General features: G+C 36.7%; 1 protein-coding gene across 5 annotated transcripts in view; it reads left to right on the top strand.

The window, feature by feature from the left end:
- The window catches only part of LOC138315360 (uncharacterized), a 34967-nt gene that overhangs the window by 16518 nt on the left and 1132 nt on the right, over positions 1 to 17317 (top strand). For all 5 annotated transcript variants that reach the window (XM_069256323.1, XM_069256324.1, XM_069256321.1 and 2 more), the window contains 5 exons: positions 134 to 1008; positions 3317 to 3616; positions 5370 to 5558; positions 11679 to 11826; positions 12465 to 12709. In XM_069256323.1, coding sequence (XP_069112424.1) covers positions 134 to 1008; positions 3317 to 3616; positions 5370 to 5558; positions 11679 to 11826; positions 12465 to 12709 — 1757 coding nt within the window. The remainder of the gene's footprint in view (positions 1 to 133; positions 1009 to 3316; positions 3617 to 5369; positions 5559 to 11678; positions 11827 to 12464; positions 12710 to 17317) is intronic.

Below are 17317 nucleotides of genomic sequence, written 5' to 3'. Positions count from 1 at the left end.
AAAAGGAAAACTTATATAAATTATTTACATTTGAATAGAAGTCTGAAAAAGCAGATTGGGCGGGGGCGGGGTAAGGTTTTCTGCCTCAGAGTAGAAAGCGTCTTCTCTTATATGACTTGCTTTCTGTTCGCAGGTCACGGATCCAAACACTTGTTCAGTGAGTCTCCATCACATAATGATCATGCTCATGCACACGGGGAACAAATGGCACACAACAACGGACATGATAATCATGATGGTCACTCAACCGGAGCAATGCATCATAGTCAACCAACCATTAACAGCGAAAGTTCTATCCTCTCTGGTCATCATGGTAACACGCATAGCGACGGGTCACATGACCAGAACACCAATCATCTATCACATGGTCCTACTCCATCCATGCTAGCCACCGAATCGCCCATGTCTCACGGTGACCACCAGGGCATGACGTCACATGACGCCCATGGTGACATGGGCGTTTCGATGGGAACTCACACAGTCACAACTCCAGAAGGGAATTTAGAAAGTGCTCGTGAAAACATGCATACTGAAAGTCTAAGGTCGTCGGACAGCACTACAGAAGGTCATCACCATCACAACCACAGGTCAAAAAGGAGCTCAGAAAAACCCGGATGTAATCAGGATAATACTGTGCGCACGCCGCCTGCTGTGTTTTATGTGTCACCGGGTTTCCGGTATAGGTTCCGTTTAATCAGTAACGGTGTCAACAATTGTCCCATTCATTTTTCTATCGATAATCACACATTGATTGTTATAAGTTCTGATGGATCTCCATTTAAACCTATCAAGGTTGAGTCATTAAATATGTTTGCCGGTGAACGTTACGATGTTATCATCGATGCCGCTAATTATGTTGATAACTATTGGATCCGAACGCGCGGTATGGCGGACTGTGGACCGGAAATGAAGGGTGCCACACAGACTGCCGTACTGCGCTATGTCGGTGCACCAGATACTCATCCTTCAGGATGTACCGATTATGAAAGCGGTCATAGACACGGATTGGTGAGTTATCAATGTGTTTTTATCATATTCATTCATAATTTGTAGATATTTTCATGAAGATTAGATGTATTATGTCTCTAGTATTGACATTTCACACTTCTTTCATAGTGAATATAGCGTCGTAAAGTGATATTTGTAAATTTGTTTTGCATTCGGTCCGAAAAGAATGTTTACGATTTGCTTCTTATCTTAGTACAAACAGTATATCTTTTGAAAGACTTGTTTTTGTTGGGGCCGCGGTGGCCGAGTGGTTAGGATGTCCCAACATATTACCACAAGCCATGTAATTCTGGGTTGCGAGTTCGAATCCCGTGCAGGCAGTTCCCAGATGTTAGCCACTGGTCAGTATATTTTTCCCGAGTACTTCGCCTTTCCCCCAATAACAAACCTGGCACGTCCTTAAGGATGTATTCTTCTGAGGTTTCAGTCCCGTTGAAGTCTCGTTTCGATATAGATCAAAGAAGTTATAAGATTTTCAAATAAAATTTATCAATATCTGTAGCAAGTTGCCAGTTGCAAATTTTGTCAAAAAATTACATTTCTATTTTTAGTAGATTTTTTTATACGCGGGTTTTACGAAATGACCCATTTGGCGGCCATTTTGAAATTGTGTCTTTTTTCGCTTTGAGTAGAGCCACAGTTTTACCATTTTTTACTGAAATTGGTTTTACTTAAATCATCACTGCGCCAGTATTTTTAGCTGTATCGAGCTAATTTTTTGCTGTAAATCTTTACTGGGTTCGTGGTTATCAAAATATTGAGCATTTGTGTGTAAAATGATGCACTTTTGTCACTTTTTTTTTACATTTGAGCACTTTTAATTTTTACTCTAAAATACTGAAAAATAACAAATATTCAAATGGGACAAAAAACTAAGCACACGGACCTCCCATTTTTCTGCCTGATTTAGAAAGAACAGCCCTTTCCCCGTTGATATGCAAAATATTAACAAAAGTTTAATACCGGAACTTTTTCTATAAAGGGTTAAATTTGGCAAAAATGGCTGGAAACGGTGCATTTTGTAGCTCAAAATTAAGGGGTAGGGGTAGCATATGTTGTTATTCTGAGAAAAAATATTAGTCTTATTAATCAAAACTGGTATATTTTTAAAGAAGACTACTAGAAAATAAATTCTGCAAACATTTATACATATCAAACAGCTCATTAGGAAATTATGGCTTTAATCTCTTGTGTATATGGTCAAAACGGCGAAATTCCAATAAAATCCAACATTTTATCAACTAGGTATCTTTGAGTGACAATAGCTTAAAAACGAGCACACAGACATATGTATTTTCTTCCATTTTATTTTATGGTATGAACTCCTATTTCCAAAAATCTATATGAGAAAAAAAGTTTGATAATTTTGACTTCTCAGAGGAGTACATCCTTAAATGACCCTGGATGCTATTAGGACCTTAATCTTATAAAACTAAATATTCTAGCTAAGTCGATGGAGAAATAAAAGATACGTCACCATGGTATTTCATCTGATAAACTATTTGATAATTCATTCATGGCTTCGTAGTCCTGCTGAGCTTGAATGTTTGAAGGCGCCACGACGAGCGTTACGTTCCGATGCTGACAAAACAATACCAAGACATTTCAATGCCAAATAGAATTGGTAAATAATGTAATTTGTTTCGATTCGGCGCATTGAACGCAACTTAGGCTTAACAGTTCCAATTCTGACGTTTTGTATATTATTGTTAACATATTCAAAATGTATTTTGAAATATATTGAAAATATTCAAATTCAATTGAAACGACCATCGTCTCCGCTCCCGTTGTTTTTGTTTCCAATACCTCACCATAGTTCCCATCTAAGTCGTCGGTTTTAAATCGTCCATGAAGATGTTTCTCACTTTCAGATGTTCGGGCAATGGACCAAATGATTCAGTAACGATGGCCAAAATCTAAAACTCACCATGAAATAGCTAGGCTTTGAGTATCTTTTAAAGTGTTGTCATTTCATCCCAAAGCCCGCCTATAAACCATTGTTGTACATTCGATTTCTCTTCGCACATTATGAAAGTACATTCATATAACATTGTTATTAACCATTACGTTATCGAAGTGCCACTTTGCCTTGTTTCTTTAGGTTAAAGATTCCGTTCAACCATATTTGTTTATCAAATAAACTGTTTTGTTTTCCATTCAATGTTTGATCATGGTCATTAGAATTTTATCGGATTAGCGATAAAAACCGACCTTGAAGATAGTCACATTTATAATATTTAAAACAAGATATGGAATGATGAAGCAAGCAAAATAGGATCGTTCTTGTATATTTTAATCATATTTTCAGAAATTGAATCCTTTCAATGCCGAGATGAACGCAGATGGGGTGTTAACAGTGGCCGACCTGGTGTCGACGGAACCGAATGACATCTCGCTAAAACCTATTCCAGACCGACAGTTTTATTTAGCGATGGACTTCAACATGGTGGAAAACTATCGGTTCCACGACCCTAATTATTACTCCCTGGCGTCACAGATGAATTCAGGAGGCGGTCACCATGCCCACCATCTCTTCACGCCCCAGATTAATGGCATCACCTTTATCAACCCACCGTCCCCTCCCCTGTCTCAGTACCAACGTGCGTCTGTGAGTCCTCTGTTCATCCACAGAATACTTTTATAACTCATTTTTCTGGGTTGGATTTCACACTACCCACATTATTTCACAAAAAAAAATATAATGAAAACTGTAGATGCAAGCAATGTATACAATATATATGTTTCTGTAAATCACGAATTACAGTCGCACAGAAATGTCGTTATGCATGAACGCGCGAAAGTTTGTGCCCGGTAAAATTTGTTTTCTAGTAAATAATAAAATTTGTTAGGTTTTTATACTGTATTCACCAAAGAACAAAAATGATATATATGATAGAAAATTAATCAAAAGAAAGAATTACTTTCTTAGCTTATATGCAGCAATTTGTTTTGAAAAGATAAGGGATTGATTTATAAAAATGTGATGGAGCTTATCAAATTTTGTTTATTTTGTCTATTTTGCGTCCGGGTGTTGCTAGGATTCTTATTTAGGTCTCATGAGTATAGAACAAACACGGATATTTTGGGAACTAAATAAAATATATGAACAAACAGGATTGTAATGCAATGAAATCCTTTTGTTTTGATGATTCGTTTTCATCAGGTCTTTACACGAATAAACGATAAAGGTAAGGTATTAGGGGTGTCCCCATGAATCATTAGAGAAAAATGGGGAGATATTCCCAATGGCCCATTAGAGAAAATGGGGCTATCCCAATGACCCATTAGAGAAAAGTGGGGAGAGATTCCCAATGGCCCATTAGAGAAAATAAAATAGGGCTGTCCCAAGGACTCATTAGAGAAAAGTGGGGAGTGATGTCCTCAAGGCCCTTTAGAGAAAATAGGGCTGCCCCAATGACCCATTAGAAAAGGGGAGGTTCCATGACCATTAGAGAAAATAGGGCTGCCCCAAGGACCATTAGAGAAAAGGGGGAGAGGTTCCCAATGGCCCATTAGAGAAAATAGGGCTGTCCCAAGGACCCATTAGAGAAAAAGGGGGGAGAGGTTCCCAATGGCCCATTAGAGAAAATAGAGCTGTCCCAAGGACCCATTAGAGAAAAGTGGGGAGAGGTTCCCAAATGACTCATTAGAGAAAATAGGACTGTCCCAAGGACCCATTAGAGAAAAGTGGTTAAATGTCCTATTGTCCCAGTAGAGATAGGCGGGAGGATGTCCCAAGAGCCCATTAGGGAAAAGTGTGTGGGGGGATGTCCCCATGGCCCATTCGCGAAAAGAGGAGATGTATCAAGGGCCAATTAGAGTAAAAAAGGGAGTTAACTGCAGAGCAAGCAATATATATATCAGATGAACAGAATTTATAGATAGCCTTTCCCGTTTGTTCTTTTCGTCTCGCATATTAGTACCGACTTTTCGCAGTAACTTAATATTTGTTTCATTTCAAGTCATTCTATTTCATTTTTGAATCCGATTATGAAATATTATATAAACATTCCTTCGAGCTACCGACATGTTTTGTTTACATAAAGATGTACTTTTGATATATCTGTTTACAGTCATATACATTGTACTTTTCATACTAAATCCTTCGTCATGATAAATGTTTCATTTTCCATGCGTTTCTCAGAAGTAACATTTTTTTAGCCCAGCTGTTTATATACACGCAAGACAATACATTAACTTTTTACATATATATATAGTAACACAACGGGAAATGAATTGCCACATCCACGTATTGTCCAGCTATATTTATACTGCTATAATTCTTATCTAGAGTGTTTGTTTTGTAACACCAACTGTACATAACACGGTCACATATCACATCCTCATTTTCTTCCCTCCAGCAATATTTCTGTGACGAAAACGATTTCCTAGTTGACTGTAAGACGCAGTTATGCGAGTGCACTCACCGCCTAAATGTCAAGGTTGGAGAGGTTGTAGAACTTGTGCTGATTGATGAGGGGAAGCACCTGGACAATAGTCACCCCATGCATCTTCACGGACACAACTTTAGAGTCCTGGCCATGGAAAAGGTAAATCAAACATACAATTAATGCATTCTTTCCTAACTTCCTCTTTTAGCATTTTCAAGATTGTTTTCGTCATTTTAAACTGACAAAACTCTCAAGAGTTCTGACTATGGAAAAGGTATTCTTTTTTTTAAACTTTTGTAACATAAGTGCCCAAAAGAAAATCTCATTTTTCAAGTCATTTTTAAACGGATATAACTTTAAGAGTTCTGACTATGGAAAATGTAAATAAACCATATATAGTTTTAAGTTAATGCATTCTTTCTTGACTTTTTGTAACATAAGTGCCTACAGGACAGTATCATTTTTCACTAAAGTTTTTTTGTCAGTTTTAAAAGGCAATGTATTACAAAACAAGGTTTTTGCCCATTCTGACATTCGGTGTTGGTACATGACGCCTCTTTTGTAAGATATATGCTTGACATGAGTTTAAACTATTTTATTGCAATTCTTTTTTTACAACAGGATTGGGCACAACTTAACACAGATTGTAAAAGCCCTCTCCCAACATCAATGACATCAATAATTACAAATTGCGATAAATACATGAGAAGTCAATAATGAATAAATATATATTTATGTATGCTTTATGGCTTTTTATGACAATAGTTTTATTATCCTATAGGAAACACTATGGCATTTATGTGTGCCTGCCCAAAGATAATCTTGCTGGATACATCCATGTCTTTCCGTCTTCCCGTGATAGCAATGAATCCGAGTTATCTTCCCTTCGCGTTACTCTCCAATAACTAGCTTTCAGCTCTTTGAAATTCCTCGAACCTTACTAGCGCCTTATCCATTTACAAATCAGCTCGATATGGTTATTTGGGATATGAGTATTGTGTGGTGCACTAGGATCGACATTATTATATAACAGCGTGCTTATTGTTAAATTGATAAAATTTCTCTTTTAAATGTTGAGGAACATAAACTTTTTACATCGCCAAGCACATAGTGTGTTCTTAATAAATTGCATTAACTGACAAAAACATGTATGGCCGTCATTTATAATTATATCATGAATTGATAAAAATATATATCTACTTAAATGATATGTATCTTTCTTTAATTATGACGGACATAAAACCTTTACATGGTCAACCACATAGTGTATTCTCAGTGTGATAAATTCTATGAGCTGACAAAAGACAGATATTGCCGTCATTTGTGCTTATCTATACTCGTATACAAAGTAAATGCTAATCACTGGCCCTCTGACATTTACCGACGGTCGGTTTGTGGTTTAGTGTATTTTGGATGACATTTCATGTAGTTGTTTTATGATGACCTCTTTTCAATTTTATTATCATGTTACAATAGGCCTTAGTCATCGTCTGTATTGAATAAATAATATCGTGTGTGGTTTTGTCGCTTAGACAAACTCTCTTCTACTAGATGCGCCTCAGTAGGAGACATTCTTGCGAAAGTCTTTCTGATCAATTGAAGTGGTGGAAATCAGAACTACCGTACATCTGGATATTTTTGCGGACCAGAATTTTCGCGATTTTATCTAAAAACCAGAAAATCATATGTTAGCGATTTTAAATTTTCGCAAAATGGATTTGAAAGGTAGATATTATTCAACCATTTCTCATTATTTCGCGGATCAATTTTTCGCGATCATCGCAATGTGCCGCGAAATCGCGATAATAACCGGCTATACGGTATTTCAAGTTTACTTTTGTGTACAATTAGAATGTTTTTGTTTGTTTCACTTACGTTTAATATTGTGTAACATGTGTAATCTTGGACAGGATACCATACATTTTTCGCCCCACTTTGTCTCTTCTGAGCATGTTAGGGCGATGAAACAGTTGTTCCATTATTCATGGCTCCAGGATCATGACACAATCTTGAGATTTAGCCAATCAAATATGACCTTTTCAGTAATAGAACGGGTATTATAAGTTATTAAACGACTATAGGCCTAGTGGTATCTTTATATAGCGGTATTAGATATACCGTTCAGTTCTTGGTCACATTGCCAATGTTCGTTCAGTTCTTGGTCACATTGCCAAAGTTCGTTCGGTTCTTGATCACATTGCCAATGTTCGTTCAGTTCTTGGTCACATTGCCAATGTTCGTTCAGTTCTTGGTCACATTGCCAATGTTCGTTCAGTTCTTGGTCACATTGCCAATGTTCGTTCAGTTCTTGGTCACATTGCCAATGTTCGTTCAGTTCTTGGTTACATTGCCAATGTTCGTTCAGTTCTTGGTCACATTGCCAATGTTCGTTCAGTTCTTGGTCACATTGCCAATGTTCAGTTTTTTCGGTAATCCGAAAGAAGTTGATTGAAGACGAAAAAAACTAACTTCGGCTTACTAGTAGAGGTAAACCTCTATGTTATGCAACAGAAGGCATTGTGCTGTGAATGTATGATAGTATGTAATACAGATGATTGATGGTTGGCTCGGGAGCCGATATATTGACACCTTGTAAACACGCTACCTGTCATCTTTCGTTCACCCAAAGTTAATTATCTGTGGACCATTGCCGTTATATCGTATAAGTCCTGTCACATTAACGACTTTTACCACTTACCTGTGATATATGTATATCGTTTTATGTTCTTATCACTGACTTAATTACCTGTAACCGCTAATTAATGACTTAACAGCTATACCGCTAACCACTAATTAGTCATTTACATGCATCTGGTGAACATATTGCTGACCGTTCATTGATAAAAATTCAACGATATTTCAAAAATAATTGTGTTTATTTTCATCTCTTAAAGTCAATTTATTACATGTTACAACCTTGCCGCCATATTCCATGAATTGTTTGTTGAATGGTAATTCGTTTGATCATTTATGTATCTATTAATGTGATTTGCACTTGCTATTGATGTTGTTACATTTGGGTTTAAGTTGTAATGTAAAATGAATTAAATCGCTTGATTATACCATTCTTCTCCTATCTTCTATATATTTTTCTCTTTATATGATGCCTGTAGGGAATGCAATTGAGTTTGTGTTATATATCTATTTTAGATGAATTGTTTTTATTTCCAATGCATCGAAATCTGTTTATTTCATTACTTGTGAAAATCAAAATTAAATTTCCCATTTATATAATTCTAAATGAAGGACGATTCCTATGCGTATATGTATAAAGTGAAACCTAATTTCCCATTCATGGAAATTAAATATATATACCGTATAAACCGGATATACATGTAATGAAATCCAGAGGACCCTGATGATTTGTTTATAATATACATTTTGGATAATAGAGTTTCCTCTCGAATTTTTATATGTCAGTATTTAATAACACACGCATAATATTATCATGATAAGGAGTTGTACTACTTGGTATTTGTAAATCAACTATTCCATAGCTTCTAAAATATTACTCTCATTTTAGGATTCAATTGAATAAGACATCATTTCATTAGTGTGCCTTTATATATATTTAATATTTTGGATAATTATAATCACACGTTGCTTCAACTGATAACCACTAAGTATCTATCAGAAAACACTGAAACCTACGATACAGCAAAACATGACTAGATACGCTGTAGAACCAAGCCAATGTGTGGATATGGCAGTCTGTCGTTCAAGCCATGATTTGCAATTACAATAGAGAGTATTCTCTGTGAAGATTTATGTGTTAAGGTGGAGGATGTCATTTAATACAGTGGTCGGAATAATCAGGGTTGACTGACCATTTCTGTCTATCTTCTTGACAGCCGGTCTAACATCAATCAGTAGATACCCTTGGTCGATTCTAGAATACACTCACCGTTTATAAATGAGAACGAGTCGTTTAATATTCTCTTCTTGTATAATGAAAGAAAACCACAGTTAGTGTTAAATGACAACAGACAGGTGTTCAAAATTATAATTGTAGTTTTGATGTCGAATATTAATGAACTGATTCATGCACGATTGAAGTATGCAGACAGCAGTGATGCAGGTAAATGTGCATACATTAGTGGTGATGATTCACATGACATAACGTAATTTTAAGTAGTTTCAAATATATGTATGGAATTAAACTTATGAATAAGTTTTCTTGCATAAAAAGTGATTTCATTTGTGAAAAAGAACAATTTGTTTCGTTCATATTCACCACATAAAATATTCATTTGTATATCAAAGGTTAAGTCAGTTTTGATCAGGCCATGGATTTTTCAATGACTTTTAATCCTCATAAACATCGGTTCATAACAAAATCACCTGTTTTAAAAAAAAAAATCGTTAAAGAAAGAAACTTTTGGAGGATTGAACTCTCTTAAGTACTTGAAAATTGTTTCTTGAAACTGGCTCTAGTCCTCTCTATCTCAGTCCTGTCGACCTGGTTGTTGTGGACTCCTCAACCTGGAGGCGGAGGGCTTGTGGTAGAAAATAAGAAATCTGAAACTAGAAATTAAATTCATAGGTTCATAGTTTTCGTGTCAATTCACACTTATCAATGCTATAAATGAAGTAGACGTGACAATTAAGTGATTTACAATATTGTATTAATGAGAGTACAGCATGACCCTACTTCGTGTCTGGTCCTTTCTGTCTGTTGGTGATCGATCAGACCGAATAAAAGGATAAATGATTGCCCTATCTGTATCAGTTGGTACATCTATAGGCCTTCTAATTTGGGAAAACAATGTTTTTTTAACATGATGTAAGTCATTACTTAGTCCATTAAATGTGTGTGAAGGGTCGTGTTGTAGAATAAGTACGTTGCGCTATGAAGATTGATGGTGTTTCAAACCCTTAAAATGACACGAAATTAACATATTCACCGCAAGTCATGTTTTTTGTCTATATGAAAAATTAAATGATGGATTGTTCTGGGTGTCACTTCATTAGACATAATCAAAACATGTCAGAATGAATCGCATTCAAACGAATACTTCTACCAATAGGATTAGAAATTAGACGAAATTGGTTTTTTCTATAAATATTGAAGAGTCATCTTTAAAATTAATTCAGTATTTCTGCAAATGTGTTAATTGTTGCATTAGTTTATGAGTTATTATTAAGATATGTATTAACTGCGTCATATAATTGCTGAATATTCTAAATTTTGTTCCGCATAACATGCTGCAATTGTTTGTTTTTGGTTTTTGCAATGCTGCACTTTTAATACACTAATTGGGCCTTTTGCAGAATTATTCTCCTCGTTTATATGGATAAATCTATAAGAGTTTTACCCCTTGCCAAGAACTTTTTTGTTAATATGATGATATATTATTCAAACTATCTGGAGTAATTTTTATGTGTTTACATATAATTCATAATTTAGGGCATGTAATGTATTGATAGTGCAATAATCGGAGTATTTTGGCTTGTTTTAATGATCTTCTTATTCTGAACTCCGATACCAGTTTGTTGATAATTTTGAGTTCATTTTGTACATGCTCCTTCAATTTTGAGTTCGATTTATGAATTTTGTCGTTTTTAGAATTTGTTATTTTATGCCGTTTTTTATTTAGACCTTGTAAAAGGGTTCATCTTGGCCAATACTGTGTAGCCGGTTATATTTGCGCGTCAACATTTTTTTTACTAAAACATAAGTTCTTGCGCAAAGTAGCATTTTGGATTTGTTTTAAATTCCTATTATCGTTCCTGTCCTTCTATTGAACACCAGCATGGTGTATAAATAACAACAAACATTTGAACAAAGTGCTAGTGTTTTAGTGTCGCCTGCAACGCCGGAGTTGGCGTCGGTGTCGGCGGCGTCCGGAAAAGGTTTCTGTGTGATAAATTTATTGTCCAATTTCAACCAAATTTGGTATATTACTTTATATCAATGATATCTCGGATGAGTTCGATACTGGTCAAAAGCCGTCAATAACAACAAGAGTAACTGGACTTTAAAATTGTCAAAACAGATAAATTCATTTTGGTACATTGATTTATATCAATGATATCTCGGATTGGTGTGATACTGGTCAACATCCGTGAGTATTTGCAAGAGTTACGGGACTTGATAACTTCACCTAATTATTAACAATATTTTTCAACTGCAAATAACTATTCGTGTTATGTTTGAAACTGATGTGCAGGCGACACATCCACTTCAGTGGAATTCTTGTTTTAAAAAGAAAACGTAGATATCCTCAATAAACATAAAATAGCCAGTAACTCAATGTGTATACCCCATTGGTTTGACAGCTGAACACCTCGACAAGTGTGGAGTATGTGAAGATGCGTGACCGGATAGGTTTGATTGGTAGAAACCTTGACAGACCTGTTACTAAGGATACCGTGAATGTCCCGGATGGTGGTTACACTATCGTCAGGTTCCACGCCAAAAACCCAGGTATTTATTTTATTGATGCTTTTTTTGTCGTAAAATGACCTCGCGAGTTCAGAGTCTACTTTTGTCTGTTGTAATGTCCTTTTCTCGACTTCCCTCCATCACAAACGTTTTGGCATATTGTTATAGTATATAAGTAGTAATATGATGCATAACAAAACTCGTGAAAATGTCATTTGGTGTAAGATATGGTCATACTGTATTTCTTTCTGTATAACATATATCTTTTTGGTGCCGAGACTACTGTTATATAACATATTGTAATGTTCCATATAAAAATGTAAAGATAAGACCAAACGTCGTATATCTTATTAATTTTTTCACTGCGAGAATGATCAGAAATTAAATTCCGTTAAATAAAAAGCCCATTCAAATTAATTTGAAATGAAACACGTAAAAAGCACTTTAGTGTGCTAATTGTATCAACTTAAACGATTGATATAACTAATAACTATTGATGGAGTTATGCGCCTTTGTTATTCAAAATGTTTAACAGATACTCCTCGCAATGATTTCAATGATACTTATACTTACTTGGTTGCAATAATGCACAAAATCTATATCTGGACGTTAACTCTAGTTTCCAATTCTTATTTAAGAAATTGTATTGTGTCTGTATATTTTATTATAAATACCTTCAGGTTTCTGGTTGTTTCATTGCCATATTGCCTTCCACATGGCCATGGGTATGAGTGTCATCATCCAGGTAGGCGATGTAGAACAGATGCCGGCGCCCCCTAAGAACTTCCCACGCTGCGGGGATTGGACACCACAGACTCAAAGTATGGAAGAGGACAACGGATGTGGTTCCCAGCAGTCCACTTCCTATCCTCTCGTGATGGGCACTGACGTAGCCAGTACCTACTACGACTCCACCGTCCAACCAGTACTTATATTTACTTCTCTAATTATCTCCCTTTCTAGCAGAATAATGTACACTGACTGACACGAAAACATCTCTATTTATCTCCCTTTCAAGCAGAACAATTTACACTGACTGACACAAAAACATTTCTAAGTATATACCTTTCAAGGAGAATAATATAACTGACACCTAAAAACTTATCTCCCTATCAGAATAATACACACTGACTGACACGAAAAATCTCCATTTACATCCCTTAAAAGCACATTACTTTAAACAGACTAAGACGAAAGACATCAAATTTATCCTGATGATAGAATGACATAAACCGAGAAAGAGTCTTTATATGTGTTTCCTGATCTGCAGACATTTGATCCTTTAATTACCTTTGCCCTCCCGTGTCCTCGTATTAAACATTGACGTTCTGAATGTTTCCGATATAGCCTGTTACTTTTTGCGATTTCAGTGACCTAGTCAAAATAGTTAAATTTATTTATTGAACATTAAAACTATTATTTCAACGAAATTTATCCTGTCCCTGAATTGAAATCGCAAAAAATGCTTGTCCCCTAAGAAGATGAAATCCTGACCTTATGACGCTCTCCTTAAGACACCAAATGTATATTTTATACGTTTAATGAATTCCATAGAAGCTGAAATCCCAATGTTTTCATTTTACGTGATGGTGCTAACAACCATATTTTGTGTAATTTACATGACTGATGTATATGAAATGAATTCCCAAATCACTTTGGTTGATGTCACAAGTTCATAGGAACAACACACATAACGTTGTCTCCAGTACGTTTTGTTGGATATAAGTGTCCTGTTTATATAATGCTGAAATCCAGTTCATGCGCTCGCAATAATATTATTGTTTAGATACAGTTTGTTTAGAACTATCGATACTTAAATGTCGTTTAAACTTGTTTGATTACTTTAAATAATGTAGATGACATTTTCGAGAATATAATCGATGAAATCACTTTTATGTTGTTTTATCACTAGTTACATTTACGATCTACATAAAATCCATTATGTTTATAATTATTTGAAGGATTACTGCATACATGTTTGTTTTAGAAGTTCACATATTTCTGCCAGACTCACGCAAATTGAAACAATGTAACAAAAAAACCCGATTGTTGCTTTCATAATATTTTATATCATATATTTGACTTTACAGTGAAATGATATCGGTAATGTCATTGTTAGCAATAAATCTCGCGACGCGGCGTAAATATGAGCACACTAAATTGAGTATGTTTGCAGTATATATATGTTATCATTGGTGTATGTACGCCATATGTTGACGCTGGTGTAGTGTTACTTACATTAAATGTGTCGTCGTAATTCATCAACGTGTTGCGTGTCATTTCATGTTACTATAGTTTGCATGATATTAAGTGGTACATTTATGGTGGAAGATTAAATCCCATGCAGAACTAGGTTGTGTTGAGTATTTAAACTTGGGATGTTTTACTACATGTGCATGCATACAACATATTGCGAAATATTGCCTGTGCGAGTAGGTATTAAAAATCAATTGGTGAAATTTTATTTACACAAAATATTTTCATATTAATCTTGCTGTCAGTCTAGATTATTTAGTCGTTATTACCGCACTTAAACGTATAAAATTTGACATTGATAGATATACTGTAAACCAAATTGTTTTTGCGACGACTTCATTTCGCGTTCCAATGCATAACGATATTCATTTCCATGGACACCGTTTTCTACCTCCACACAGGAGTTTCCACTAACCCGGAACAGAGCTATTGTGATACGATTTAATTTAGTGATCTGTGTTTAAAAGGCGCTATTGGTTTCGCGATTCCTTAATGTCCGCTAAATACGCGAAATTTAGTCGCATGTAAAAACAGGTTTGTTTACAGAACACAAAATGAAAATCAAATCAGCTCTAACCTGTGTGTGCTAAGAACTTGATTGAGAGCGCCGACGACTACTCGGCATCACAAGCATGTGGTTATTGCAGGAAGTTTAAAATTATTATTAAGCTGGTATGGGGCACTGTTAACATACATGCTACCTTTAAATTAGAGAATCGTTTCTTTTACATACCCCAAGTGGTGTATCGCACCTAGTCCTAATGATAAATTTATTAGGTCATCTGACCCGAAGGGTCAGGATGACCTATTGTCATCATGCACCGTCCGTCGTCGTGCGCCGTGCGCCGTGCGCCGTCCGCCGTGCGCCGTCCGCCGTGCGCCGTGCGCCGTGCGCCGTGCGCCGTGCGTAAACTTTTTATTCAAACGACTTCTTCTCAAGAACCAGAAGGCCCAGGGTACTCATATTTGGCGTGTAGGTTGCTGGGATGGAGGGCTACCAAGTTTGTTCAAATGAATGACCTTGACCTTCATTCAAGGTCACAGGGGTCAAAAAGGCTAAAATTTTTAAACAACTTCTTCTCAAGAACCAGAAGGCCCAGGGTACTGATATTTGCCCTGTAGGATGCTGGGATGAAGGGCTACCAAGTTTGTTCGAATAAATGACCTTGGCCTTCATTCAAGGTCACGAGGGTCAAATAGGCTAAAATCCTTTAAACAACTTCTTGTGAATAACTAAGAGGCCTAGAGACCTGATATTAGGCCTGTGGCATGCTGGGATGAAGGGCTACTAAGTTTGTTCAAATAAATGACCTTGACCTTCATTCAAGGTCTCGAGGGTCAAATAGGCTAAAATCTTTAAACAACTTCTTCTCAAGAACCAGAAGGCCCAGGGTACTGATATTGGGCCTGTGACATGCTAGGATGAAGGGCTACCAAGTTTGTTCAAATGAATGACCTTGACCTTCAATCAAGGTCACAGGGGTCAAAAAGGCTAAAATCTTTAAACAACTTCTTCTCAAGAACCAGAAGGCCCAGGGTACTGATATTTGCCCTGTAGGATGCTGGGATGAAGGGCTACCAAGTTTGTTCAAATGAATGACCTTGACCTTCATTCAAGGTCACACTGGTCAAATAGGCTAAAATCCTTTAAATAACTTCTTGTGAATAACTAAGAGGCCTAGAGACCTGATATTAGGCCTGTGGCATGCTGGGATGAAGGGCTACCAAGTTTGTTCAAATAAATGACCTTGACCTTCATTCAAGGTCACGAGGGTCAAATAGGCTAAAATCTTTAAACGACTTCTTCTCAAGAACCAGAAGGCCCAGGGTACTGATATTTGCCCTGTAGGATGCTGGGATGAAGGGCTACCAAGTTTGTTCAAATAAATGACCTTGACCTTCATTCTAGGTCACGAGGGTCAAATAGGCTAAAATCTTTAAACAACTTCTTCTCAAGAACCAGAAGGCCCAGGGTACTGATATTTGCCCTGTAGGATGCTGGGATGAAGGGCTACCAAGTTTGTTCAAATAAATGACCTTGACCTTCATTCAAGGTCACGAGGGTCAAATAGGCTAAAATCTTTAAACAACTTCTTCTCAAGAACCAGAAGGCCCAGGGTACTGATATTTGCCCTGTAGGATGCTGGGATGAAGGGCTACCAAGTTTGTTCAAATAAATGACCTTGACCTTCATTCAAGGTCACGAGGGTCAAATAGGCTAAAATCTTCAAACGACTTCTTCTCAAGAACCAGAAGGCCCAGGGTACTGATATTGGGACTGTGACATGCTTGGATGAAGGGCTACCAAGTTTGTTCGAATAAATGACCTTGACCTCCATTCAAGGTCACAGGGGTCAAATAGGCTAAAATCCTTTTAACAACTGCTTGTGAATAACTAAGAGGCCTAGAGACCTGATATTAGGCCTGTGGCATGCTGGGATGAAGGGCTACCAAGTTTGTTCAAATAAATGACCTTGACCTTCATTCAAGGTCACGAGGGTCAAAAAGGCTAAAATCTTTAAACAACTTCTTCTCAAGAACCAGAAGGCCCAGGGTACTGATATTTGCCCTGTAGGATGCTGGGATGAAGGGCTACCAAGTTTGTTCAAATAAATGACCTTGACCTTCATTCAAGGTCACGAGGGTCAAATAGGCTAAAATCTTTAAACGACTTCTCCTCAAGAACCAGAAGGCCCAGGGTACTGATATTTGGCCTGTAGGATGCTGGGATGAAGGGCTACCAAGTTAGTTCAAATAAATGACCTTGACCTTCATTCAAGGTCACAGGGGTCAAATAGGCTAAAATCATTTAAACAAATTCTTGTGAATAACTATGAGGCCTAGAGACCTGATATTAGGCCTGTGGCATACTGGGATGAAGGGCTACCAAGTTTGTCCAAATGAATGACCTTGATCTTCATTCAAGGTCACGAGGGTCAAATAGGCTAAAATCTTTAAATGAATTCTTCTTAAGAACCAGAAGGCCCAGGGTACTGATATTGGGCATGTAGCATGCTGGGATGAAGGACTACCAAGTTTGTTCAAATGAATTACCTTGACCTTCAATCAAGGTCACAGTGGTCAAATAGGCTAAAATCTTTAAACGATTATGTTGTATTGTACTAATAGTCAGATGACCGTTAAGGCCCATGGGCCTCTTGTTGTATGATGGCATCAAAGCGTCGGTGGGGCAGGGATCATATCATTCGTAGCATCTACTAACATAAAAGGTATCGGTGATGATTGTGTTTATATTCAGGAGTAATTATGACGTGCA

This window comes from Argopecten irradians, chromosome 2 (assembly GCF_041381155.1).
Source record: "Argopecten irradians isolate NY chromosome 2, Ai_NY, whole genome shotgun sequence".
NCBI classification, from domain to species: domain Eukaryota; kingdom Metazoa; phylum Mollusca; class Bivalvia; order Pectinida; family Pectinidae; genus Argopecten; species Argopecten irradians.
This window is presented reverse-complemented; position numbering and strand designations above follow the sequence as displayed.